Genomic DNA, 24,341 nt, shown 5'->3' on the forward strand with positions numbered 1-24,341 from the left:
TTATATAATACAGGTGAAGTACTTGCAGCCTTTTGTAAAACATATTGACATATTTCAAGTTGTCTTCGTGGCGTGAATGTTATGTTTAATGTTTTGTTGGTGGTAGAAAGTTGGGCTCTAAGCAAAAGGAATCTTTTCTTGGTGGATATTTCAGATATTAAAATGATCCACATGTGAAAAGAAAAACGTCGGCTTAAAGTTAAAGACTTTTCTTCACAGATCCACCGTCTCTCTCTTTTCTCTCAGTCTTCTCTGCTGATGCTGGACTCTGGCTCAGGTATTTCTCACCCTGTTGAGATGCTGAGATAGAGGACGAGAAGAACAAGAGAGAGAGACAGAGAGAGAGATCATCCCGTCAGTGCCTGGGAACCTGAGGGATCCTGGAGAGACAGAGAGAGGACACAGAGAGAGGACACAGGGGGATCATGCTGTGAGGAGAGCTGCTCAGGGAAAAGCTGAATCAGGTCGTTTTGTTTGTCCTCGTCTGTATCCTGAAAGCGTCCTGTGCAGGACCTGGTCTGGCTCTGGTCTGGTCTGGTCTGAGGGGAGTCTGCAGCACCATGGGAGCCTCCAGTGACAAGGTAAGAGGAGAACGGTCTGGGTTTGGTTGGTGGTGGTGGTGGGGGGGGGCTGCAGGTTTGGTGTCGCTTGTGGTCCCCTGATGGGACCGGGGGGGTCGAAGTCTAGTTGAATCGACTGGGATCAAATTTAAATGACATTAATTATTTAGTATAAGTGATGGAGAGAGAGACAAATATCAGTTGTGGGTTGTTTACAGTCTTATAGTCCGGCCCTTAATGTCTGGACTTCATTATTATTATTGTCACATGTCGTTGGTGACTTTAGCAGCGACGTTTCAGAGCCTGGAAATTCTTACTAATAAACTTTATACTTTAAACTTCCCTGACACTGATGTGTGTGTTGAGACCTTTTTAAGATCAAACTCATTTTAACCTGAACTGACCTGCAGAGAGAATCAAGCTAAACCCGCTGATGTTACTTCACCAGCAACTTTGTTTGAATGTCTTGATGTTCGGTCCTGAAATACTATTTCAATATAACTTCTTCAATACAATAGATAATTATATATTATAATTATTATAATTTACTCAGCTTCAGGCGGGCGTAGAGAAGTTCGACAGTAAACAGTGAAGTTTGTTTAGGAGTTGTTCTGGCTGATCATGAAAGACTCATCATACCAAAGCCTCATCTCTTACAGACCACAGGGACTCAACTGAGTATTCTATTTATTTAGGTAAAGTATCTATGAAAATAAATAAAGAAACACACCTTCAAATGACAATGAGAGGTGTCGTCAGCTTTCTCTAAAACAAAGATCCGTGAGAACAGGAGCGTGAAGGACGTGTCTCACCTCACTGCCCCGGAGGTCCTGCAGGTCAGGATCATGGCTTCATTCCCAAACGAACCTGACTAGTTGGTGTTTATTTACAACATCGTGCTGCAAACGTGTTGGGATAAAAGTTCTTATACCTCATGGATATGTGGAAAAAAGGTTCATATTGAATTTTTCATTTGATTAATGCTTCACGAGTGAAACCCGGTTCATTTGTGTTTATCGTTTAGTTTAACAAAAACACTTTTTGCATCTGCTCTTTGCTGCTTTTTTACTAAAGTAAATTTTCCCTTTTCTAAAAAAGAAAAGGAAGTGTCAGCATTGGTCTTTTTATGATATTTGTTGACAAAAAGAAAAATATAAAATATTGCCAACCATGACTGTCAACTGTCCACGACTGACTCTCTGCTTTTAACTTGAAGGATAATTTAAAGTCACTACGAGGAACTTAGATTTAGCTTTGATTCTGTCGCCCCCTGTGGACTAAAGTGGTAGTGTCCCTGAGCACCAGAGTCCCTTTAGAAAACCTCTCATTCTACTGCAGCAGGGTCTGACAGTCGGCCCCTCTCAGTCCTGGTTCTGGTTCTCCCGTGCCTCCCTTCCCTCCAGCGGGTCCAGCAATACGTCCTGGGTCTCCAGCAGCGTGGTGTCGGTGTTGGCTCCCAGAGAGGAGAAGCTCTGCTCCTGGAGGAGGAGGAGGAGGAGGAGGAGGAGGAGGAGGAGGAGGAGGAGGAGGAGGAGGAGGAGGAGACGCTGCTGCCGGGAGCTGAGCTCTCCTCCTCCCTCCGGAGCTCCGACTGCAGGTCCGAGGCTTAGATATAAAATCCAATAACAACAATGTACAATCCAAGAACAGCTTTATATGTGTTTATCATTTCTATCACCAGTTCAAGGAATTCATTTATATATATTTTGTGAAGTGCACGTGTACTTCCATTTCCTCCTGGTATTATGTTCTAATGTTGACACTCAATGAAGTTATAATAATACGACCCTCGTCTTCATCAGCATCAATGTGTCTGACCTTCTATAATCCTCCTGTAGCACAACAAAGTGTTGCCTTCTAATAAATTAATGTATAATTATTGCATTACAGGCGTTATTGACAATTGCGCTTTTCTTTTATAAAATCTAGAAGGTGGTTAAACGGGACCGTTTCTCTCCATCTTATAAGTAATAACAGTCTGTGAGCTTTCTCGTCTCAAAGTCAGGGCTGCTCTGGGATTTGAACCGCCGCCCTCTCGCTCTCAAAGAGAGAATTGTTACCTATGAGCCACTTTCACGTAACTGAACCCTTGACGTAGAGTGAGGTGTGACATGCTGTGTTCAACGTGTGTCTGTCCAGGTGACCAACTCACCTATGAAGGCTCCATTGTTCCCACTCAACTGTCTTTTTTCTGTTTTTTAGTTTATATTTTAATGCATGAATCAGCCGTTCAGTTTGCTTTGAATTGAATAATTTGTTCTTGTCTTGTCATTCTGTTTTATATGAGATCACTCCTGATGTTTGCATCTTATTTGTTTATATATTTGTGGTCATTTCCTTTCCTTGAACTTCACCTGTTTTATATGAGCGTATTAACCCAGATCACACGTTCTTACTTACTTATATGAACATATATATATATATATATATATATATATATATATATATATATATATATATATATATATATATATATATATATATATATATATATATATATATATATGCACTCGCTCCACCTTCTGTTTCTTTTTGGGGCTCAGTGCTGCTTGATACTCTCAGTTTGTGTGTCGTACTTTTAATCTGGAAAGCACTTTGTACATATAAATAAAACGATTGTTATCATTATGGGATCTGGACCCAAAGCTCCGGTATCGTATCGGGACTGAAAAGGTGCTTTATCGGTTCATCCCTTAATGTTTTCATCAATACATTTAAATTGTTGTGATCTTCAGGTGAGTCTCAATTTTCACAGCTCTGCACCAAAAACCAACCAGAAATGTCTTGCTGTGAGGTGGACCGGACTCACGTGGTCTGTTCTGGTCTTCATGCAGATGATATATTAATAAGCGTTAGATGATATTAAATAACTTGTTGTTGTTTTCTCCCTGCAGTCGTCTCTCCTGTCAGGTCTGCTTGTGTTCTCGCTGTGTGTCGTCTCGTCTCTCTGCCAGGAGGAATATTCTGGATACCACTCAGGTCAGATGCTCATGAAGTCACTTTTACTCCAGAAGGGCTGCGACTATGTGTTTTTATCAGCATTTGATCTGTTGATTAGCTGTTGGGTCTATAAGATGGTGAATAATGTCAGTCAGTGTTTCCTGAAGCCCAAGATGACGTCCTCTAATGTCTGATATTCAGTTTACTGTCACAGACGAGTAAAGAAACCAGAACAAATTCACATTTCAGAAGCTGGAATCAGAGAGTTTTAACTTTTCTTTCTTCAAATAAAATCACTCAAACTGATTCATCAATTATCATAACAGTTGCCCGATTCGTTTGTTAGTTGATAACTAATCGTTTAATTCTTGCAGCTCTGATTCCTGCTTTCATAAAAGCAAAACTAAACTAGAAACCAATAAAACTAGATTAGTTTCCTTTTTGTTAATTATGAAATGATGTTCTATTCGTAGGAATCAAGTATATTGAATATTAGAAGAGAGCTGAGTAAACAATATGTTTGTGATTAGGATGGATTGTTTGGTCTAGAAATTATAGAATATATTCCTCACAATTTATCTGAATTTAAAGATGATTTTTTCCGTAACTATCTGAATGTATTTTTACTGCTGAAACCAGGAAATGTGTATATTTCTGGAAATTATGTATGAAAAAGCTGAATCACATTCTAATCAGTCCAACACAAAAATCACTTATTATTAAGAGCTGCTGGTTGATTGACACACAATTGGGTTTGTGCTTTATTTCTCCTCTTTTTAATGTCAATAATTCAGATTAAGTTTTATCTATCTGCAAGATGTCTTTGCCTCACAGTTAGGGCTCGTCCGGGATTTGAACCCGGGACCTCTCACACCCGAAGTGAGAATCATACCCCTAGACCAACGAGCCACCCACGTGTAGACTGTCCTATAGAGTAGAATCAGCTCTGATGTGTGTGTTTAACGTGTGTGTGTCCAGGTGAGGAACACACCTATGAAGGCTCCGTGGTCAACCGCCACGACGGCTTAGCCTCTCCTCAACCAGGTGAGCACAGTGTTCACCTGGTTCACTCCTGTTCACTCCTACCTGATGATAGTATACCTGAACAGCAGCAGCACACACTCTGCACCTTGCTGTCAGACAGACCTTTGTGACGGGGAGCTGATGCCGTAATCTACGCTCTCTTCAAAGACGCCAGACTCCATTGATAAAAACATCAAGTTGACCTCACAGAACACAGGAGGGTTGCTGGTCTACTGCTGCCTCCATCTGTTAGTTTGTTTTCTGTTATTTGCAGAGAAAGGGCTGTCTGACAACAAGGTAAAGCAGTGAAAATATAAAAGAATATAGCGTTAGTAATACACTGACTACCTCACACAACCACACCTCAAAACATGAATTCTCAGGACTAAAAGTCTCAGTGTTGTCCCATCTCGTCTCCTCTGTGCCCTCAGAGTATCCGCCTGAGCCGACTCACAGCTACGACGAGGACCAGAGGCCCGAGGACCCCTACGGTCCTGAACCCACCCAGGTCACCATGATCACCGAGGACGCCTTCCCCTACGCCACCACCGCCGAGTCCTACTACGCCAAGGAGGACACGGAGACCATGCAGGTATGACGACCGCTGAGGGCCGGAGGTCTTTACTGCCGTCAGAGCGGCTCACATTTGGCCACAAAGTTCCATTTAGCGGCTGTTCTGGAGCTTACCAAACTGCCGCAAGTACATTATTCAAAGTTTCTGTTCCATCATCACAATAAAGCAGGATTATCAACTAAATGTGCTCTGGAAAATAAATGTCAAACACACCTAAAAAATAACAGTCAAAGTCCCTGTGGACTAAAGTGGTAGTGTCTCTGAGCACCAGACTCTCTTTAGAAAACCTCTCATGTTACTGCAGCAGGGTCTGACAGTCTGCCCCTCTCAGTCCTGGTTCTGGTTCTCCCGTGCCTCCCTTCCCTCCAGCGGGTCTAGTAATACATCCTGGGTCTCCAGCAGAGAGGAGAAGCTCTGCTCCTGGAGGAGGAGGAGGAGGAGGAGGAGGAGGAGGAGGAGGAGAAGGAGACGGAGATGCTGCTGCTGCTGCCGGGAGCTGAGCTCTCCTCCTCCCTCCGGAGCTCTGGATCTGGGTCTGTCCACGGTGGACCGGTCTCTGCTGGAGGATCTGGGTCTGTCCACGGTGGACTGGTCTCTGCTGGAGTCTGAGCTGAAGGAGTTTCTGGTGAACCTGCATGATGTCATCTGGTTTCACCAGAATCCGACCCGGTGGTTCCGATGACGAGCGTTAAGAATAACTCTATAGAAACAGACCATCTTCTCTCTGATGGTCTCTTTACTGATGGAGGACTGATAGAGGATCAGGACTACACTGAGACTGGTTCATAGAGGATCTGTAGTGCACCACTTTAGTGCGTATTTTCACTCTCCCCGTGTTGTAATATTCTTGTGTTTCAGGTCCCGTACGAGTATCCTCCAGCAGGACCGGACACCGACGCCTCGGAGGAGTCCGGGGGCGACGCAGACCTCGGAGAGGAGGGGCCGACCGAGTGCGACTGTGAACCCGGACAGCCTGGATTCGCTGGCTTCGCGGGACCAAAGGTACCGACTCACTTCATCGCATCGTGGTCACTTTATTCTCAGCAAACACGGCGGTTTGTCCCGCTGAACAGATCTCATCACTCGCTGCATTCATCAAACACACATTCACGAAAGGTGACATCAGGGCCCCTCGGCTTTGGAACGATCTTCTTAAAACCCATCTTTACAGACTGGCCTGTATGTGGTGTCGTCGTTTTGTCTTGTATCTGAGAATCTTTGATGCAACTTTCAGTCTAAAGTGCGTTCAGTAATAGTTTATCTGCATGTGCACACAAGAAATTCGATCTTTTTCTTGATCTGACTGCGTTATTGATTCTTTTTCTGTTCCCTTCAGGGATCCAGAGGGCTGCACGGTAAAACTGCAGAGCCAGGAACTCAAGGCAGAGAGGTGAGAGACCAAAACAGTATTACTGCATTTTTATTTTAATGATGAGGAATCACGAATGAGAATTATATTACAGATGTGTGTCCAAGGTTTGTTTGTGTTTACATGTTTGTTTTTAGGGTTATAAAGGAACCAAAGGGGTCCGGGGGAGAGGAGGAGACACCGGACCAGTGGTCAGTAAATCACGTCACTACAACACTGATGTATGATTAGCTAACATATATATATATAAATACACCTGCACTGACTCGTTGTTTTAGTAAACACAAACTGAAAGTAAAGGCAAACATGGAGGAACAAAGTGAAGGAAAGAGAAAGTGAAACAAAAGCTGCAGAAACACTTAAAACAGGATGTTAGAGCCAAACATGAAAGAAAAGTAAAAACTCATTTCATACACCGTCAGAGGCCACAACACTGTCTCAGGTTAAGTTGAGATGAAAACTATATTTAAAAACAGACTCATTCACTAAAATGACACAAACAATACTTTGATTTAAAGAAAAAGAAAAACAAGTAAAACAATAGAAATGAGGTTAAAGACAAAAACATCTATTTTTAAATAGATACTCAAACGAAACAGAAACAACACTTTAATGAAAAGCCTAACGTGACATACATTTATTGTTTTTATATAGATTGTGAATATAGCTGCAGTAATTTGGATGCATTGAATTTTTAACATATGTATATATATTTATGTTTGAATTAACTCTTTAAAGTTTGAAGAAATGACTCACTGTGTCTCTGATTGATACAATATGCAGTTCTCAAAACGAACAAAGCACTTCCTGTTGTCAGTTGCGGTGTTTGTCCGTTGTGTTCGTTTTGACCTTTGACCTCTGGTCCTGCAGGGCGACGCTGGACCTGAAGGAGATGACGGAGCGTCTGGTTTCTCTGGAGCCATGGTGACTTTAAAAAAGACTCTTCACGGATGATTCTCAATAAATAATAAAAGACCTGCTGAGTGGAAACCTCAAAATCACACACAGCAGAACGAGTCCTCAAATACTCTGCTGAAGTACTATGTTGTACTTTACTTGAGTATTTCCATTGTATGCTACTTTATATTTCCACTCCAATATGTTTATTTGACACTCATAGTTACTTTTTACCTTTAAAAAACCTGATATGCTTTTATGATAAGATGTAGTACAATACTACTAATCTACCCAGTAGTACTAGAAGTATCTAACATTGGCTCCACGTTGACAAAGTACAACAGTAGAATCCTCTTACATGTACTAGTTAGTGATACAAAGTGAATCATTTATTATTCTATATTAATAAATCAATCTGAAAGGAGCCGTTCTGCATCGTGATACTTTCACTTTAAGTACATCATGCTGATAATACTTGTGAACGCTTGAATATCATTTTGAATTCAGTACTTTTTACTTGTGAAGTATTTTTGGAATGTAGTGTTTCTACTTTAACTTCTTCAACGTCAGGTCACACCAAGAGTTTTACTGCTTTTAATGTGACAATTTAAAAACTACTTTCACTTTAATGTTGAGCTTTTACAATTCTAGATTCTTCTTATTCCTTTTCTTCTCCTCCTTCTCCTCCTTCTCCTCCTCCTCCTTCTCCTTCTTCTTCTTCTTCTTCCTTTTCTTCTTCTTCTTCCTCTTCTTCTCCTCCTTCTCCTCCTCCTTCTCCGTCTTCTTCTTCTTCTTCTTCTTCTTCTTCTTCTCCTCCTTCTTCTTCTCCTCTTCTTCTTCTTCTTCTTCTTCCTTTTCTTCTTCTTCTTCTTCTTCTTCTCCTTCTTCTTCTTCTTCTTCTTCTTCTTCCTTTTCTTCTTCTTCTTCTTCTTCTTCTTCTTCTTCCTTTTCTTCTTCTTCTTCCTTTTCTTCCTTTTCTTCTTCTTCTTCTTCTTCTTCTTCTTCTCCTTCTTCTCCTCCTCTTCTTCTTCTTCTTCTTCTTCCTTTTCTTCTTCTTCTTCTTCTTCTTCTTCTTCTTCTTCTTCTTCTTCTTCTTCTTCTTCTTCTTCTTCTTCTTCTTCTTCTTCTTCTTCTCATAATACAAGATGTTAATAAAGCAGTTCTAAGAGAACCAGTTTTAAACTTAAGTAATCGAATCTACTTTTTTGTCGTTAACAGGGAGAACCTGGACTTATAGGAGCCCGAGGCGAGCAGGGAGAGCTGGGACTGAAGGTAAACAAACACACACACACACACACACACACATGCACACGCACACACGCACCGACTGAGAAGGTTTAACTTTAAAATGATTGCAGGGTTACTATGATATAGATATTAGCCGTGACTTCTGTTCTGTCTGGATAAAAAATCCTGAAAGGTGTCGATATAACTTTTATAAATGTTTTTAAATGTTTTGGCTGTTTTCCTCTTTTAGACGTATGAAAAAGCAAGTTCTTCGTAGTTAAATAAGTAAAACTTATTAGTGAAATATTCAAAAATCAGCAACGCGAATGTCTACACAAGATCACAGTTCAACACGTTGTTTTTAAATGCTCTGGTTATGAATTACATTTTATAAACAGTTAGCGATTGATGTGCGTAACAATGAGAATGTTTTATCCACGTGTGACTTGTTTTGTGTCCACAGGGGGACTTCGGTTTGGAGGGACCCCGCGGAGGAGTCGGAGGTCCTGGTGAGACTGTAAGGACATGACCCTTGACCTCTTACGTCCTGTAGTCCTCAACACACAAACATGTCGTAAGACAGAGTAGAATAAAGAAGAAATCTCATTTGATTCAATATTATATATATATTTTGAGTCTTTATTCATCATTTTAAATAAAAAAAATGAAAATTAATTAAATGTATCAATTAATCAATGCATGTGATATAGAAATGAAAGTAAAGTGAAAGAGTTTTAAGTGTTATTCATTAACTCAATGTTTAGAAGATGATATTTTACATTAAATAATAATAATAATAATAGTAACAATACATTTAATTATATAGCACTTACCAAAACAAAGATACAAAGTGCTTCACATAGCGAGCAAAGAACAAATACAACATAAAACTGTAAACTATATTTATGTTAGTTAAAATAAAGCATTTATTATTTACTTAATCTAATTTATTTGTTGTATTTCAGGGCCCTCGTGGCGGCGCTGGGCCTCTGGGACCAAAGGGAGGTACAGGTATCAAGGTAAAGAAAAGTCTGAAACACCCACGTTTACGCTTCATTTAATGTCTTTAAACAGGCTGAAGGTAATTAACATGTGTGATTAGAAAGGATTGTATTGTTCTTAAAAGTGTGAAAGGTGTTTAGGTTTTATTTTATAAGAGGTTGAAATGTATTTAATATATATACTGAAGACTAAATGTATTACTGTCACTTGTTTTTCATGTAATATCTTTTAGTTTAACAACATTTTGCTGTTTATTTTCTGAACATTTACACCTTAAATTTGGCATCATAATCTAGAAGTAAAGTAAAGGCAAAACATTTAATATTACTGAATTTATTGAGTTAAATATGAAAATGTAATTTCCTCTTTTATCTGTCGGTGGGGTTTAAAATGTAAAATCAAGTTGTTTTATTAATGTTTAGAATCCTTATACGCGTCTGCTTTTCCATTAAACAAATTGTGTTTTGTATTCATGTTTTAGATTATTTTCTATCATTTGTTATGAACCTTTCCTTTACTGTTGTTGTCTCCGTGTTTTCTGTTCAGGGGTCTCTGGGGGACAAAGGCAGAGAGGGTCCTCAGGGACGAGACGGACTGAAGGTACGGAAACAGAGAAGAAGAAGAAGTACTTCACCTGAATAAAGCTGTCTGAATAATAAGATAAAAAATAAATCACTCAATGACTTAATATGCTTTTTAATACACCAAAAATAAAATTAAAAATAAATTTATCAATTGATCAAATTTGTCAAAAACTGATATTTACGTTTAATTTGCTTCTTTATTTATCTAATTTTGTATAATGTCCCCTATTTATTTACTCTCTTACGTAAATGTCATTTATTTTTGTATTCATTTTTGTATTTATTCATTTTTTAATTTATGTATTTATTTTCCCTAAAATGTATCTATTCCTGTATTATTTTCTTTATGCATTTCTTCCCAATCGAAGTCATTCAAAGGGTGTCACTGGGTCAACATTCCGCCTATTGATTAACACCAAACTATTGATTTTGATACGTTAGTCCCCTCACTGATCTCTCCTGCTTTGTGACTGAGAACATATTGTAGTTCCTTCTGCTCACATCAGAGGGAGACGGAGTTCATCACTAACTCTGCGTCTCTTTAACCGTCACGTCTCCTCTCACAGGGTCAGATCGGAGCTCCTGGTTTTCCCGGTGACGTCGGCGACAACGGATACACTGTGAGAAAGATGCTCGACCCTCTTTGTTACCTTTTCACCACAAGTCGTTTCTATTTAGAGCTAAAAGAATATCTAAAAACCTGGATAATTAGCATTACTGGCAATGCAAATGGCAAAACTTTGAGCTCAGAATCCCTTTTAGTAAATGTCTTTGCAGGCGCCTAAGTTATTCTTTATGCCAGATAAATTATTATCAGGCACAGAATAATATATGTGTTTTCTATAATCCACATAAGTGCACAACAATAACCTCTCAGACACCGGAGCAGATCTTTGTTTGCTGAAATTGAATTGTTCTTTGCTTGATAATCATTTTAACTAAATAAGGTCCCGTCACACGTTTCCATAAATTCCACCAGGAGACTCCCAAGCCGGGATTTATGAGCGTGTTTGATGTGTTTCTTCCTGAGCACAGAGCTTTCACTGTGACGGTGAAGTGAGTAGAAGTGAGCATGTGGCTGTTACTGCTCAGACTTCCTTCAGTGAGTTTCGTTCTCTCAGACTGAAGCCTCTTCAGACGACTCAGCCAGAGTAACTTTAACATAACAATCATGTATTTACTCTTTTTAATGAACGTCTTCCCACGTGTTTTTACTTAATCAGCACTCCTGAATTTACTGTATACGTAATCTTTGCATCGTCTTTGAAATGATTTACTCCTCTTCGTGCAGAGATGCGTCAGTGATATTAAATATTTGATCCTGTTTGTCGTCCTCAGGGTTACACTGGACAGACAGGATCCATCGGACCCAGTGGACCAAAGGTACAAACACACGTTTCCTTACTTTATTAATATAGTTTACTGTTAAACATCACTGATAGGTTGTGGTTAGGTTATCCTCTGGTCACATGACTCACTATGTGTGTGTGTGTGTGGGCGTGTGTGGGTGGGTTTGTGTGTGTGTGTGTGTGTGTGTGTGTGTGTGTGTGAGTGTGGGTGTGTGAGAGTGTGTTTGTGTGTGTGTGTGATTGTGTGAGAGTGTGTTTGTGTGGGTGTGTGTGTGTGTGTGTGTGTGTGTGAGTGTGTGTGTGTGTGTGTGTGAGTGTGTGAGTGTGTGTGTGTGTGTGTGAGTGTCTGTGTTTGTGTGTGGGTGAGAGTTTGTGTGTGTGTGTGTGTGTGTGTGTGTGTGTGTGTGTGTGTGTGTGTGTGTGTGTGTGTGTGTGAGTGTGTGAGTGTGTGTGTGTGTGTGTGAGTGTCTGTGTTTGTGTGTGGGTGAGAGTTTGTGTGTGTGTGTGTGTGTGTGTGTGTGTGTGTGTGTGTGTGTGTGTGTGTGTGTGATAAACATCAGTCTCCGTTTCAAAGAGAGAGTTTTAGTTTCCCAATGACGACCGTTATTATGTAACACTTCCATGGAAATACTGAAACCTCATTTGTTCCAGAGAGTCAGTGAGTCAGTCTGTTCCTCAAACACTGCTGGACAAAGTTCTGTTAAAGTTATATTCAGGGTCAACCAGGGGTTGCAAAATAAAGCTGAGGGGTCGTGAGATGATGAACAGGGCAAGAAAATACCCCCCGCCGAACTGCATGCTGGGTACAGCTCGCTCTCCATCGCCATCCTTTTCTTTTTGTCTCCTGTCACATTTTACTCTCTGAGGTCTTGATTCTCTCTACAAAATAAAAGCTCCTCTGTGGAAACAGAACCATCGTGACTAGAAGTAGAGAGAACTCGAACATGTCTTTAGTGCAGAACCACACGTTGGTTTGTTTAAAGGGATCACAAGCCGACGAGGTCGGGAACCACCGTCTGATGAACTCTGCGGCCTCCAGGTGGCGCTAGAGGGATTTTAGATATTCAAAGAACTCTATTAGATCTGAAGTAAACAATTGAAAACAATTAAAAAAGGAAGAAACTGTTGTGCAACGTCACAGTAAAAGATGTTTTTTAAAACTCATATGACAGCATGTGAAACACAATGTGATGGATCATGCTTTTTACAAACATTCAGTCAGCAGCTAAAAAGTGTGTGTGTGTGTGTGTGTGTGTGTGTGTGTGTGTGTGTGTGTGTGTGTGTGTGTGTGTGTGTGTGTGTGTGTGTGTGTGTGTGTGTGTGTTCACATGCTGCTGGGAAAATCTGACGTCTGAGTGTTTGTTATTTACTGAACTCTTTTGGAGCGAATGAGGAGAACGAGGTTTCGGTCTTTTCATCTCGCTGTCCAAAAGAAAACAAATAATATTATTTCCCAAAATCCTGAACGATTCCTTTAAACTCTGAAACCTGCTCAGTGTTATCCACATATATCAAACAGTTTTTATTTACAGAAGCCCAGAGGGGACAAACATGCTGTTATTGATATAACAAGCTTTAATAATTATAGCTTGATCACTAAACTTACTGTACGTTACTTAAAACGTTTTGACAGCTGATATGACAACCTCGTTTCTTATAATCACAAAATAATATTGTTTTTATCCCAACAAAACAAACTCGTGAAAGTGACGAGGAAATACTATTTTAAAAGTCCTGTTAACCCACGACTCGTCCTCTTCTCTTTACCATCTGACTCTGAATGTGACATCTCTAATAATACGTCCTTATTTATAGACGGTTATCTCACAGGCGGCATGTTTCCTTCTCTCAGGGAGAAGAAGAACATTTATGTTCTTTCATTTCTGAAGCTGTGAATTTCTGGAATGAATTTAAAACAAACACTCTCGTGTCTCATCTCACTCAGTACAGAACTTACACTTCAGCTTCAGAAAAATACCCGAGAATCTTTCTAGTTTTGCTTTTTCTTTCTTCAGACGGTGCTTCACTTAGACTGCACCTCTGTAGTGAAAGTGATGTAATCAGAGTGAGACAGAAGCTGGTGAGCAGATGCTGAAAATATGATCACAATCTTCCTGTGGACAGCACCAGTGACGCATAAGTGGAGGACCAAAAAGCACATGTACATTCCCAAAAGTATTCTGTTGCTTTGAGCTTCGTGTGAATCGAGAAAAACACACAAAAAACACAATTATCTGACTTTTAAAGCGTGTCGCATTTTCTCTGATCAACACCAAAACACGTTTAAAAAGAAAGACTTCAAACTGAAACCAAAACTGCAGCCGCAGTAAAAGTAAAAGTAGACATGTGTTGACATGTTTTGCATTTTCATAACATTCATCATGTGCATGTCACACTGTAGCTCCCCAGTCACACTGGTCCACACCCAGTTCACTGGTGCACATCTCAAATACACTCCTGCTGTGGTACTGAGGAACTGTGACGCCGACATGCAAACAAAACAAACGTCACCTGGGATGTATAACAAATAACTACATGTATTTAATCTCCTTGTACCACCTTGGCATAAAGCTGATGGAAAAGGTTAAAATCAGCATTCATTCCAAACTTATTAAAAGTGTCTTTGTTAGTCTTTCCTCTGTTCCAACAATCACCAACTCTGGTTTAAGAGTTTGAAAGAGAGACGGAAGAAGTGGCAGATATGAATAAAAAAGAAGTAGTAACCACCTCCACATTTTCACTGTTTATTAACACAAATCAAATTTGGGCCACTTTTGCCTGCAGTCTGAAAGTATAGCCGTAGATTTATCATCATTATCAATTCATCTCTGGGTTTTTTCGTCCATAAACAATTATTGTTTAGTTTATAAAATGTCAGAAAACAGTGAAAAGAAGTCAATTACAATTCCCCAGAGCACAATGTGACGTCTTCAAAGACATTACATTTATCATTTTGTAAAATACAGAAAACTTGACTAACTGTGTGACCAAAGCACTCGTCTTATCGACACTAGATTATAAATAACAAACAGGAGACTCCCGTCACATCCAGCTGGTCTGATTAGAGTCGTTTTCCAACACACAGGATTCAATGATCTTTTGTTTTCTCTCTTGAGGGCGGTGAAGGTTTTGGCGGCCTGTCGGGCAGTGACGGCGACCCCGGAGAAGATGTGAGTTGATTAGAGTTCTGCCTGCCATCCTTAGTCCCCCCCCCCCCACTGCTACAAACCTGTGTTCAAACTCCTGTTGTTTGTCCTCCTCAGGGTCCCGTAGGAGTCCCGGGTGTGATGGGAGATCCTGGACAGTTTGGAATCAAGGTAACGAACATAAAGGCTCAACGCTGCGGAGACACATACATACAGTACTTTATTAATCCACATGAGAAGTTACATTAATACTTTTATTCATGTTTAGCTCAGTTTGGCCCTAAAATAAATCAGTGGCAACTCATAACGCTCTCATCTTAAAGGGCAGTAGCGATGTTTAGACCTGTGGTTTGGACAGATTTTAGACACCTAAAAGAATCAATATCAGCTTAAGTGTACACTATATTTAGAGTGTTTTCACCTCTTTCTCTTGCTTTTGTGATACTGTGTGATTGTTCTTAATACAAACAGTACATTCTTGCAGAATGAGTGATGACAGCATCTCATGTCCGTCCAAACATCTGTTGTTTCCTATTTTGAGGCGAGTTCCTTCACGTTCTGCCGGATCACAAGTTCAATCGTTACAGAAACATACAACTAATAGCTCGTCCTTTTTTCACAGAAGACATTTTGACATGTCACAGTGGAAAAAGCACAGACGTAAATAATACAAATAAATGTAGGATTTTCCGGGTCAAAATGTGAGCTTTAAAATAGACATTTGAATAAAACAAACTGTCTACTCGGCGTAATAGTGTCTGTTCTTCCTCTGCAGGGCAGTAAGGGGGATCGTGGAGTGAAAGGACCTCGAGGCAGAGTGGGCGCCGGGGTGAGTGAACTCTACAAGTCACAGGTTTGATTCCTGACTTGTCGTTTTAAAGGTGCAACGTGTGAAACCTGAACACATGCTCCAAACAAACAAGGGGCACAGTCAGTCTACCTCTGAATCCATACAATCTGAATACATTCATTTAGATTTGTTGTTAATTAGTATTTTTTATGCAGCATACTCTTCGAGCACAGATGGCTTCTTGACATCTGTTGCAACACCGGCTCAAATTCAATTTTTCTCCATAATTATCTCCAGAAAACAAAACCACGTTTTCTCGAGATAAATTATCTCGAGAAATCTGCCTTTTGTTTTTCTCCATAAGAAAGAAATAATGGACACGAATCTCCATAAATGAACCCCGTTATCGAGCTCTGTTATCTCCAGATAACAGCATTGAAAAAAGAAAGAAGAAGAAGAAGAAGAAGAAGAAGAAGAAGAAGAAGAAGGAGGAAATAACACGGAAGTTATTCTGTAATTCCTTCTGAAGAAGTCGGTTTTTTGGTTGTAAATCTAAAATTTCAGTTCTAGCAAATATATTTCAGGAAAAATCCCCGAGTCCAGCTGTCAGGAGGTTGAACTATTTATTTATTCATTTTCACATTGATGTGGTCACACAAACCACAGCGAAGAGGAACAAGAAGGAGAACATCTCTGAAAGATAGAAACAAAAACAAAGACCGCAGAGATCACTTCATGTCACATCTGGAGCGTCGAGAGAAGAGTTTGTCAGTTAAAAATGAAACATCTGGGAACATGTTCTGCTCATTTGTAGAACAAGTTGTTTTTACACTCCTACATGGCCTCCATCCATCAAAACAAAGACAAAAGCATGAGCATTTAACAATTACACAAACACAATAGGGATTAATGATAATAATATAGATAATAAAACTCTATTTCTATACGGTAGAACTTTACAAAGTGCTTTACGAAGAAGAGGAAAATCAGATAATGAAGGAAAATGCAAATAAACACAAACAGTGGGATTATAAGAACAAAGGAGATCTAGATTTAAAGGAGAAGAAGCCAGTTCTAAACAACTAACTTTAGCTTTAATACAATTAATAGAAGAGTTTGAACTATTTGGACTTTGGAAATATCTGCAAAGCTGAAGTTTTACTCTCTTTTATCCGAAGCAAAACTTCTTCCGATCCAGGATTTGACCTCCTGGAGGTTCTCCTCACCAGGTTTCAACACAGATGAGATGAAGCTTTAAGAACCTGTTGTGCAGTAGCTGCAATACAAACGGTGAAGAGTGCACATATAAAGGTCTAAAGTAACAATAAGGTGCAAATCCAAAACACACACTTATTTACAATGCCAACATTAAGTTAATAAGAGTATATATATATATGTATGTATATTCCAGAAAAAAGAGCTCAGAAGAAGCATCTTTAGTAAATATAGAATAAGAGCTAATAATGAGAAGAAGGTTCATTTTATAAATGTCAAAGTGAGATTCCTCATCTGTTGAAAAGAGTCAAATCTGAAAATAAAACATTCATATTGTGAACAAACTCACAGTACACGAAGACACGTTTACTTTAACTTTGGTTATTTGACTTCTCATGAACTCTGACATTAAATAACGACAAACAGAAAAACTCCAGACTGTCTGATCATCAAACTCTACAGAAACCTTTGGTTTGTTCTTCCTCTTTCGATATTTGAGGGGTTTTCCCGGTGAAAAGTTTATAACTTCAAATGTCTACTTCCAGTTCAACCTTCTTTAACTGAACCAAGTCATATCTACGTAAACACGTCTAATATCTTATATATATATGTATATTTATATTTATTTATATAAATGTATATATTTATACATTTTACAAAATGTGATACTCAGCATATACCGTATGTAGATATGTAGCACATGTATTTGGGGCTGAATAAATAATATTATAATAATTGTATTTAACTTTATTTTTATAAAACCTCTCATACAAGCCCACAGTTCATTACAATAGGAAAACAGAAATAGACAGAATGAACATAAAAACAGGGATCAAATATAATAATTAATGTAAAAACATAAAATGAAATAAAATACATAGAATGCATAAGACGAGAGATGTGAAATAAAAGCCACTGAATGATAGAAATGTCAGTTGTTAAATATGTAGATTGCATATCGTGGTGGAGAATTCATGGCTGAGCGGTTTATGAGAGAAAACAGCAAAACAAAACAAAAGATATGCCGGTTGAACGTGAATATATTTATCATGAAGTAATCCCTTTGACTGAGTATTGTCTGTTTGTTCAACAGGGAGCTGAAGGAGAGCGAGGAGATACCGGAGTACCAGGGGCGCTGGGATCGAAGGGCCTGCAGGGCCAGACTGTGGGTTCAACACAAACGACCTGTTATCAATATACATAACAGACTGATATCGATCTTTCATTGGATATCAGACATCACCAGGGTTTCCTCTTTACACAAAGAGAGACTTTAATATGATCGTAAATCAAGTCGCACCACCTGAACCGTCACCTGAATTTCTTCCAGGGTTCCAAAGGTGAGACGGGACCCGATGGTGGCAAGGTGAGTGTTTGATGACACGCCGTTAGCTCTGCCGGCACAGTGGTCTGCGCTGTTAGAGCTGTTAGCACCGTTAGCTTCTAGCTGCCGGCTCAGCCGCCACCCCGTCGAGCCGATCCGTCTGCTCACAATATCGAATCTAGAGTCAGAATCAGCTTCACTGAGCAGGTATGAGGATTCGTTCTCAATGTACTTATACTGAAATAGAAACAACTTATTAACTTATAGCATTAGTTTTTAGTTTGCAATTAGTTTGATTCAGTTTTGCTCCGTTTGAAGCTCTTTGAGCTGCACGTTTGAATGAAAGGTGTTGTGTCAATAAAGTTGAGTTAAACAGGTTCAGACTGACGGGAGTTTCCCTTCCTCTCCCGTCAAACAGACCTATTGTTTACTATAAAACAACTCTTTATTCAACCATGTAACTCGAGGAATGTTGTTCTTGTTAGAAAATGACCACAACTTCCTCTTTAATCATATGTTGTTGATGTTGATGTCATGTTGTTTCCCTGCAGGGTGCAGCAGGGAAGAAGGGCATTAAAGCTGTTAAAGGACAAAAGGTAACATCATCTGTTTACAATCTGACGATGAAACTCCCTCATACCGTAATCTCCATTTCACTTCCTGTTTCCACACCTGTTTGGGTTCCACTCACTGATTAGTTTGTTCCTTCTTTGTCACCGTTCAGGGCAGCGTGGGAGACGGAGGAGACAAAGGACAGGTGCTTACTTTATTTATTTACCTCGACGTCATTCAAACACACGCACATCTAGTGCAGCTCAGCAGCACAGAAAAAGATAGAAGGCATCATGTTTTATTAAAGACTTCTATATAATTTAGGCATATTATTAAATGATAAACGTCAGGTTCATGACTTCTGTCCAAAATAAAGGTGTAGAATAAAGTTGGCCCTATAAACAGGATGTACACAGTATAAACAGTAAGCAGCTGTAAAAGAGACAATAATAACGTGATCAAACTCTTTCATTTTCACTTCTTCGTCCTTCTGTTTTCCCCGACAGCGTGGACCAAAAGCTGCAGTCGGTCGCGGCGGCATCCCCGGCCCCGGCGGATCGGCCGGCGTCCCGGGTACCAGAGGAGAGCGCGGTGCCATCGGTGACCTCGGCGTTAAAGGCCAAGCAGGACCCAAAGGAGTTCCTGGTGCCTCTGTGAGTCACAGTTTGAGCACTTTAAAGGTGTAGACTGACCCTCACGTCAGTCTGGTCTCAGCCTCCTAAAAATGACATTTTGATTCAAAAACTAACTTTCCTTGAATTTGATACTCAATCTCAAAAAATGTCGAATATAAAAAGGTTTTCGTAGTATTTCATCACCGGCTTTTTCACTTGTTATCGCTTCAGTCAGAGTTCTGACTAACGCTGCAAACATTTCGTTTAGTGCAATTAAAATAGTTTTTCTTCATGGAGATTAAGTGTTCTTGGGTTCAAGTAAAGTTTACAGTCTTTTCCAGTTGTCCTATAGCTTACATTATGCGTTTTAACATCATTTTTACAAATCATAAACATCTTTAAATGGTAGAAATAAAGCAGCAGTAGTGTCCACATGTACAAGATGATGCTTTCGTTTTTCACGTCTTATTTTATTGAATTTAAAATGATTCATTGACGTAAACTTGCTCAGCTGGGAAGGAAATTATCGTATTGAAAGATGTTTAACAAATATATAAAGCAAGTAAAACTCATCAGATGTCTCCTATTTATTTGCATATATATTCCAAAAATGTAAAACCTTATTTTAAGATTAAAGGACTTGTTAAAGTTGGTGTTTATTGTCGCCGTGATGTAGAGAAGATATAACCTGAGTTGTTTTTGTCCCGCAGGGTCCTGGTCTGACTGATGAGCAGGTCCTGCAGCTCTGCAGAGGCGTGGTCACGGCCCAGATCTCCCAGTACGCCGCCTCCATCCGGGCCAAGTGCTCCCAGGGCTGCCCCGTCAACAACCGGACCCTCATCGGACCGCCGGGGGGACAAGGGCTGTCGGGGTCACCGGGGAAATCTGTAAGTTCCTCTCTGCCGCCTCACGGCTACGATGGTGGAGACGGTTCATTGGTTCAGTTCACCAGACCTATAGAGGAGGTCTCAGTATTTGTCTGCTGCATTGTTTCAATGATCCACTTTAAAGTGGGGAAATAATTTCAGTTTTTACAAAAAAAGCCCATTTCTTGAAAACGAGATTCCAAAAATTACAGAGGGGGGCAAAATTCAAACAAAAAAAACTATGAATTTCTGAGATTAAAGTTGTAAATGTACGAGAAAATATTCGCTGAGATTAACAGTCTCAAGGCCAGTAGGCATAGCACAATGTTAAAAAAACATCATGTCAGGATTATCCCGGCCAAATATAATCCATAATATTATCCCGATATCTTAAAAAAATATCTTAAAAACGGCAATAAAACATACTATAATTTCAGTTTTTACACAGAAAAAGCTCTGACACACACGCACGCACACACACACACACACACACACACACACACACACACACACACAGTACTAGTATGGATGAAATCCTAACAATACTCATCCCTACTGCCTTTTAAAAAACACTGTAAAACATTGGATTCAATTGTTGATCATCATCCTCCAGCACAACACACAGACGTGTGAGAATCCTGCGTTATAACGACATTAAAAGTGACCGAATTAAGGACTAATTGGACCATTTCTGCCTCCACCTATCAGGGCAAAGCAGGAAAAACCGGAGTGAAAGGAGCCAGAGGAGCTCAAGGTGACAGAGGACTGGAGGGACAGAATGGAGCGCAGGGTGACAGAGGTAACATCACACGTTCATTCTTCATGCATCCGATTAAGCATCCGTGTCCGTGAGATTATATCTGATGTAAAAAACATCGTGCAAATGAAACAGAAGGATTGTGGACGACACGTCACACGAGCAGAAGTGCTTCACTGTTGGTGTCGGGAGGAACGTTTTGATTATCTTTTATTTTTTATATTCCTTATTTTTTTCAGTTTAGTAATTCATATGCTCAAACTACATAATAACATGTTTTAACAAATCAAACATTCATGCCTTTAAGATTGTAAATCATGCTTTCAGATGACGAATGAACAGCATTTACTCCATTTGTCTCAGATTTAATCCTGAAATATAATGTCTGTAAATAAACGTGTTTCTGGCTGTTAAACACAACGTTGTGTTCTCGTTAACGTCCTGTGGTGAAAGTGTGCAGCTGCTCACAACACCAGAACAGACAGGATGGATTTAGTTATTTATTCAAGTTGAAAAAAGAATCTGTAATCGCTAAAAGAAGAAATTTGAACACATTCATTTACTTTTTCAACCTCTAATCAACTGAAGAACATGTTTGTTCTGAATGGAGTTCTCTAGTCGCTTTGTGTTTTTCCTCAACAGGTCAAAAGGGACCTAAAGCCAGCACAGGGGATCCAGGTAAAGGTCTGACGGGACCCGACGGACCACAAGGCATCAGAGGTGCGACACTTTGTTCATCTCCACACAACCATGAACACTTTAACATCTCCTGAAGGTTGTAGAAGCTGCTGCAGACCAGATCTGAATCACGTTTCATGATTCAGCAGTTTAATTTGTGCTGAATCGTGTATTTTATGGGATGGGGACATTTCGACGGGATATCAGGGCCGTTGTGAATTAAAGAAATAATACTAAAATAAAATAAGTAAAACATATAGGGAGGAGAAATTTACAAATCAATCACAATCTACTCCAATACAATAGTTTATTTTGTTTTAATGCACCAATGGAGAACATCGAAGAAAGGACTTTTTTACATCACTTTATAGTCTATAAATTGTTCAATATCATATTGAACTTTATCATTTTTAGAAAATAGACAACATGTTGCTTGTTTGTAAAAATCTGCTATCTATATGACATATGATATCTAAGATAGGTAAAAATAATGTTCTTCTCTTTTTAAACTTGCATTTAAATTCTCCTGTAAATAAGTGGGCCACACTTTCTATTAGTTAATCTGAAGGTTTATATATTTTGTCATTTCCTCTCCGCAGGTTTGCCAGGTCACTCAGCAGAACCCAAAAACGGCATGGAGGGTCCCCGAGGTCCCCGCGGGTTCCCCGGCCCGGTCGGCCAGTCCGGCATGCTCGGGGTTGCAGGCGTGCCAGGTTTCTGCGAGGCGCGGGACTGTAGCATTCACGCGCCGGTGGCACGCAAAGAGCAGGGTCTGGTGAAAGGACCAGTCAGTGAGCAAATGTGAACACGAGCAACGAGCACCTGAGATAATAAAACGCCAAGAGATTCAACCGGTGGCAACTTCGAGGTTCGTCTCATTGAATTCCAGCTGACGTTAGATTTAAGACAATAGTTTAAAAGCTGCGAATGATTCAATCCTCCATTGAAAATGTCAGAGGACCGAGTGTAGTACCCTGTGGCAGTCCTGGTAAGAAATATGAAACTGTGCAGGAATGAAACTAGAAAAGACTTTCACAGCTTTGACCAGGAACAACGACGTCTCACGGGTTTGTTTAATTTGATAGCATCGCTAAATGATTCCCCATTGAATCCTTCCTTCAGTTTATTTTCTGTTTCCCTAAGTCACAATAAAAAATAAACAGAAGTAAAAAGGCGCTGTGTAAATATTATGTAAAGTATCTCAACAACGTGTACTGTGCTCTGAAATATGTTTCAGATAAACTGCCTGATGTTTTTTATTCTGAGTCTTCAGTTTGTAGCGTTTGTGCTTTTAATTCTGAAAGATAATATTCCAGAAAAGTGAAGTGACATAAATATATCGGTTCCAGACTTCTGAATCGCTAAATAATCTTCTATTGTGATTACCAGACTTCCAAAGTAAACCAGTAATCTGATTATTGTGTGTATGTATTTGAATGTGTTTTACATGTATTGATGAATTTATCCTTCAGACTTATTAGAACTGTAAACTATTGAAAATATTAAACATTTGTTGAACACGTGAGAAAATAAACTTCAGTTTAAATAAATAATTCAGTTTGTATCCACGTTGACGATCTAGAAGTGAACCAAACAATCCAGATCATTCTAAGGATGTTCTGAATTATAAATATCCTTCACGTCCTCCACACCAAGATATGGTTATCAGCTGTTGGCCGTCACATTTACAATTTAAAACGTTGTAATAAATGTTCAAAAGATGGAGCTACAATGTGAAAATAAAAGCTTAGCTGTGGAGATTTCAGAAAATCCCACTTTAAATTAATTTAGATTTTTTTCCTCACAAAAAATTGTGCGAAACATTTTCATTGCATTGTAAAGTTAAATAGTTGTATAGTTAGATAACTCTATAACTCTGCTACATGTCATTTAAATGCCTTCAAGAGACACAAATAACAAACATTTCTATATTTCTTAGTAAAACTACTTTATGCTTCAGATCACAAGCTGTGTTTTCACTAAAGATACAGACTTTTTACTGTCGAATTCAAACTAAAATACACAAAACTATAAATCAGAATCTCGTTATTTTAATAAATTATGGGACAGATTGCAAAGAACCTTTTCAAGAAAATACTTTATTGCATTTTGTTAACAAACGACAGAAGAGAAGCAAGAAATCAGGAAGAATTGCACAAAAGTTTAAGTTCCTCACTGAATGAAATGACACATGACAGTATTTACTGATCACAAGTAGTATGACGCTAACAGTACACATTCATCTTTGTCAGTTGATTTAGTTTGTAGGGTGTAAAGATAAAAAAAGTAATTATTCTATGCATGATAACGTGTGAGGAATTTACAGTTCAGATAACGTTCAGTTCTGGCTTCACATTCATCATCATTCAACATTGATACAGAATTACTCAAATAAATAACGTCAAACATTCAACCAGCAGCAGATTTTGAACTTTAAGAACTCTTAAAACAAACAAACAAACAAACAAACAACTAATTTCAGTGATTTTCCAGAAGTTGCATAGTAACATTTTAAATCTGTGTTCTTACTCGACTCTTTTTAAGAAAAATGTCCCTTTATTGATTTTGTCAGCACGTCTTTAAATGCTGTTTTTAGAGCACCTGTCAAATAATCAATACTGTGTAACGCCTCAACAACACCAGCAGAGCAGCGGTCAATAAAGGTCGCAGGATGCTTAATTAATGCCTGACTTTAGTGGTGTGACCGGTTTTAAAAGGTCTAAAACAGTCGTGGAGTCGTCGAGAAGCAGGAAAGAGCGTCATCAGAGATTCAATTCTTAAAATTAAAGGCACAATCTTTGATATGACTTTAAAAGGACATACAATATTTAAAAATATTAACGTAACAATAAAAAAAAACTTTCACTTCTGACA

General features: G+C 39.2%; 1 protein-coding gene and 1 non-coding gene across 2 annotated transcripts; one reads left to right on the plus strand and one right to left on the minus strand.

The window, feature by feature from the left end:
- The first annotated feature begins 560 nt into the window (after window positions 1–560).
- On the plus strand, window positions 561–22,985 carry LOC142937970 (uncharacterized). Its single transcript, XM_076081124.1, has 26 exons — window positions 561–581; window positions 3,455–3,539; window positions 4,479–4,544; window positions 4,955–5,115; window positions 5,911–6,099; window positions 6,434–6,487; window positions 6,604–6,657; window positions 7,337–7,390; window positions 8,582–8,635; window positions 9,054–9,107; window positions 9,556–9,609; window positions 10,139–10,192; window positions 10,743–10,796; window positions 11,515–11,559; window positions 14,642–14,695; window positions 14,789–14,842; window positions 15,447–15,500; window positions 17,770–17,841; window positions 18,007–18,042; window positions 18,552–18,596; window positions 18,725–18,757; window positions 19,059–19,205; window positions 19,877–20,053; window positions 20,741–20,831; window positions 21,432–21,509; window positions 22,067–22,985. The coding sequence occupies exons 1-26, from the start codon at window positions 561–563 to the stop codon at window positions 22,270–22,272; spliced, it is 2,046 nt and encodes a 681-aa protein (XP_075937239.1). The 3' UTR covers window positions 22,273–22,985.
- trnap-cgg (transfer RNA proline (anticodon CGG)) lies at window positions 4,338–4,409 on the minus strand. The gene has a single exon. It is a non-coding gene; the product is annotated as a tRNA-Pro (tRNA).
- Window positions 22,986–24,341: the final 1,356 nt, after the last annotated feature.

This window comes from Anarhichas minor, unplaced genomic scaffold (assembly GCF_050575085.1).
Source record: "Anarhichas minor isolate MPS153535 unplaced genomic scaffold, ASM5057508v1 ptg000079l, whole genome shotgun sequence".
NCBI classification, from domain to species: domain Eukaryota; kingdom Metazoa; phylum Chordata; class Actinopteri; order Perciformes; family Anarhichadidae; genus Anarhichas; species Anarhichas minor.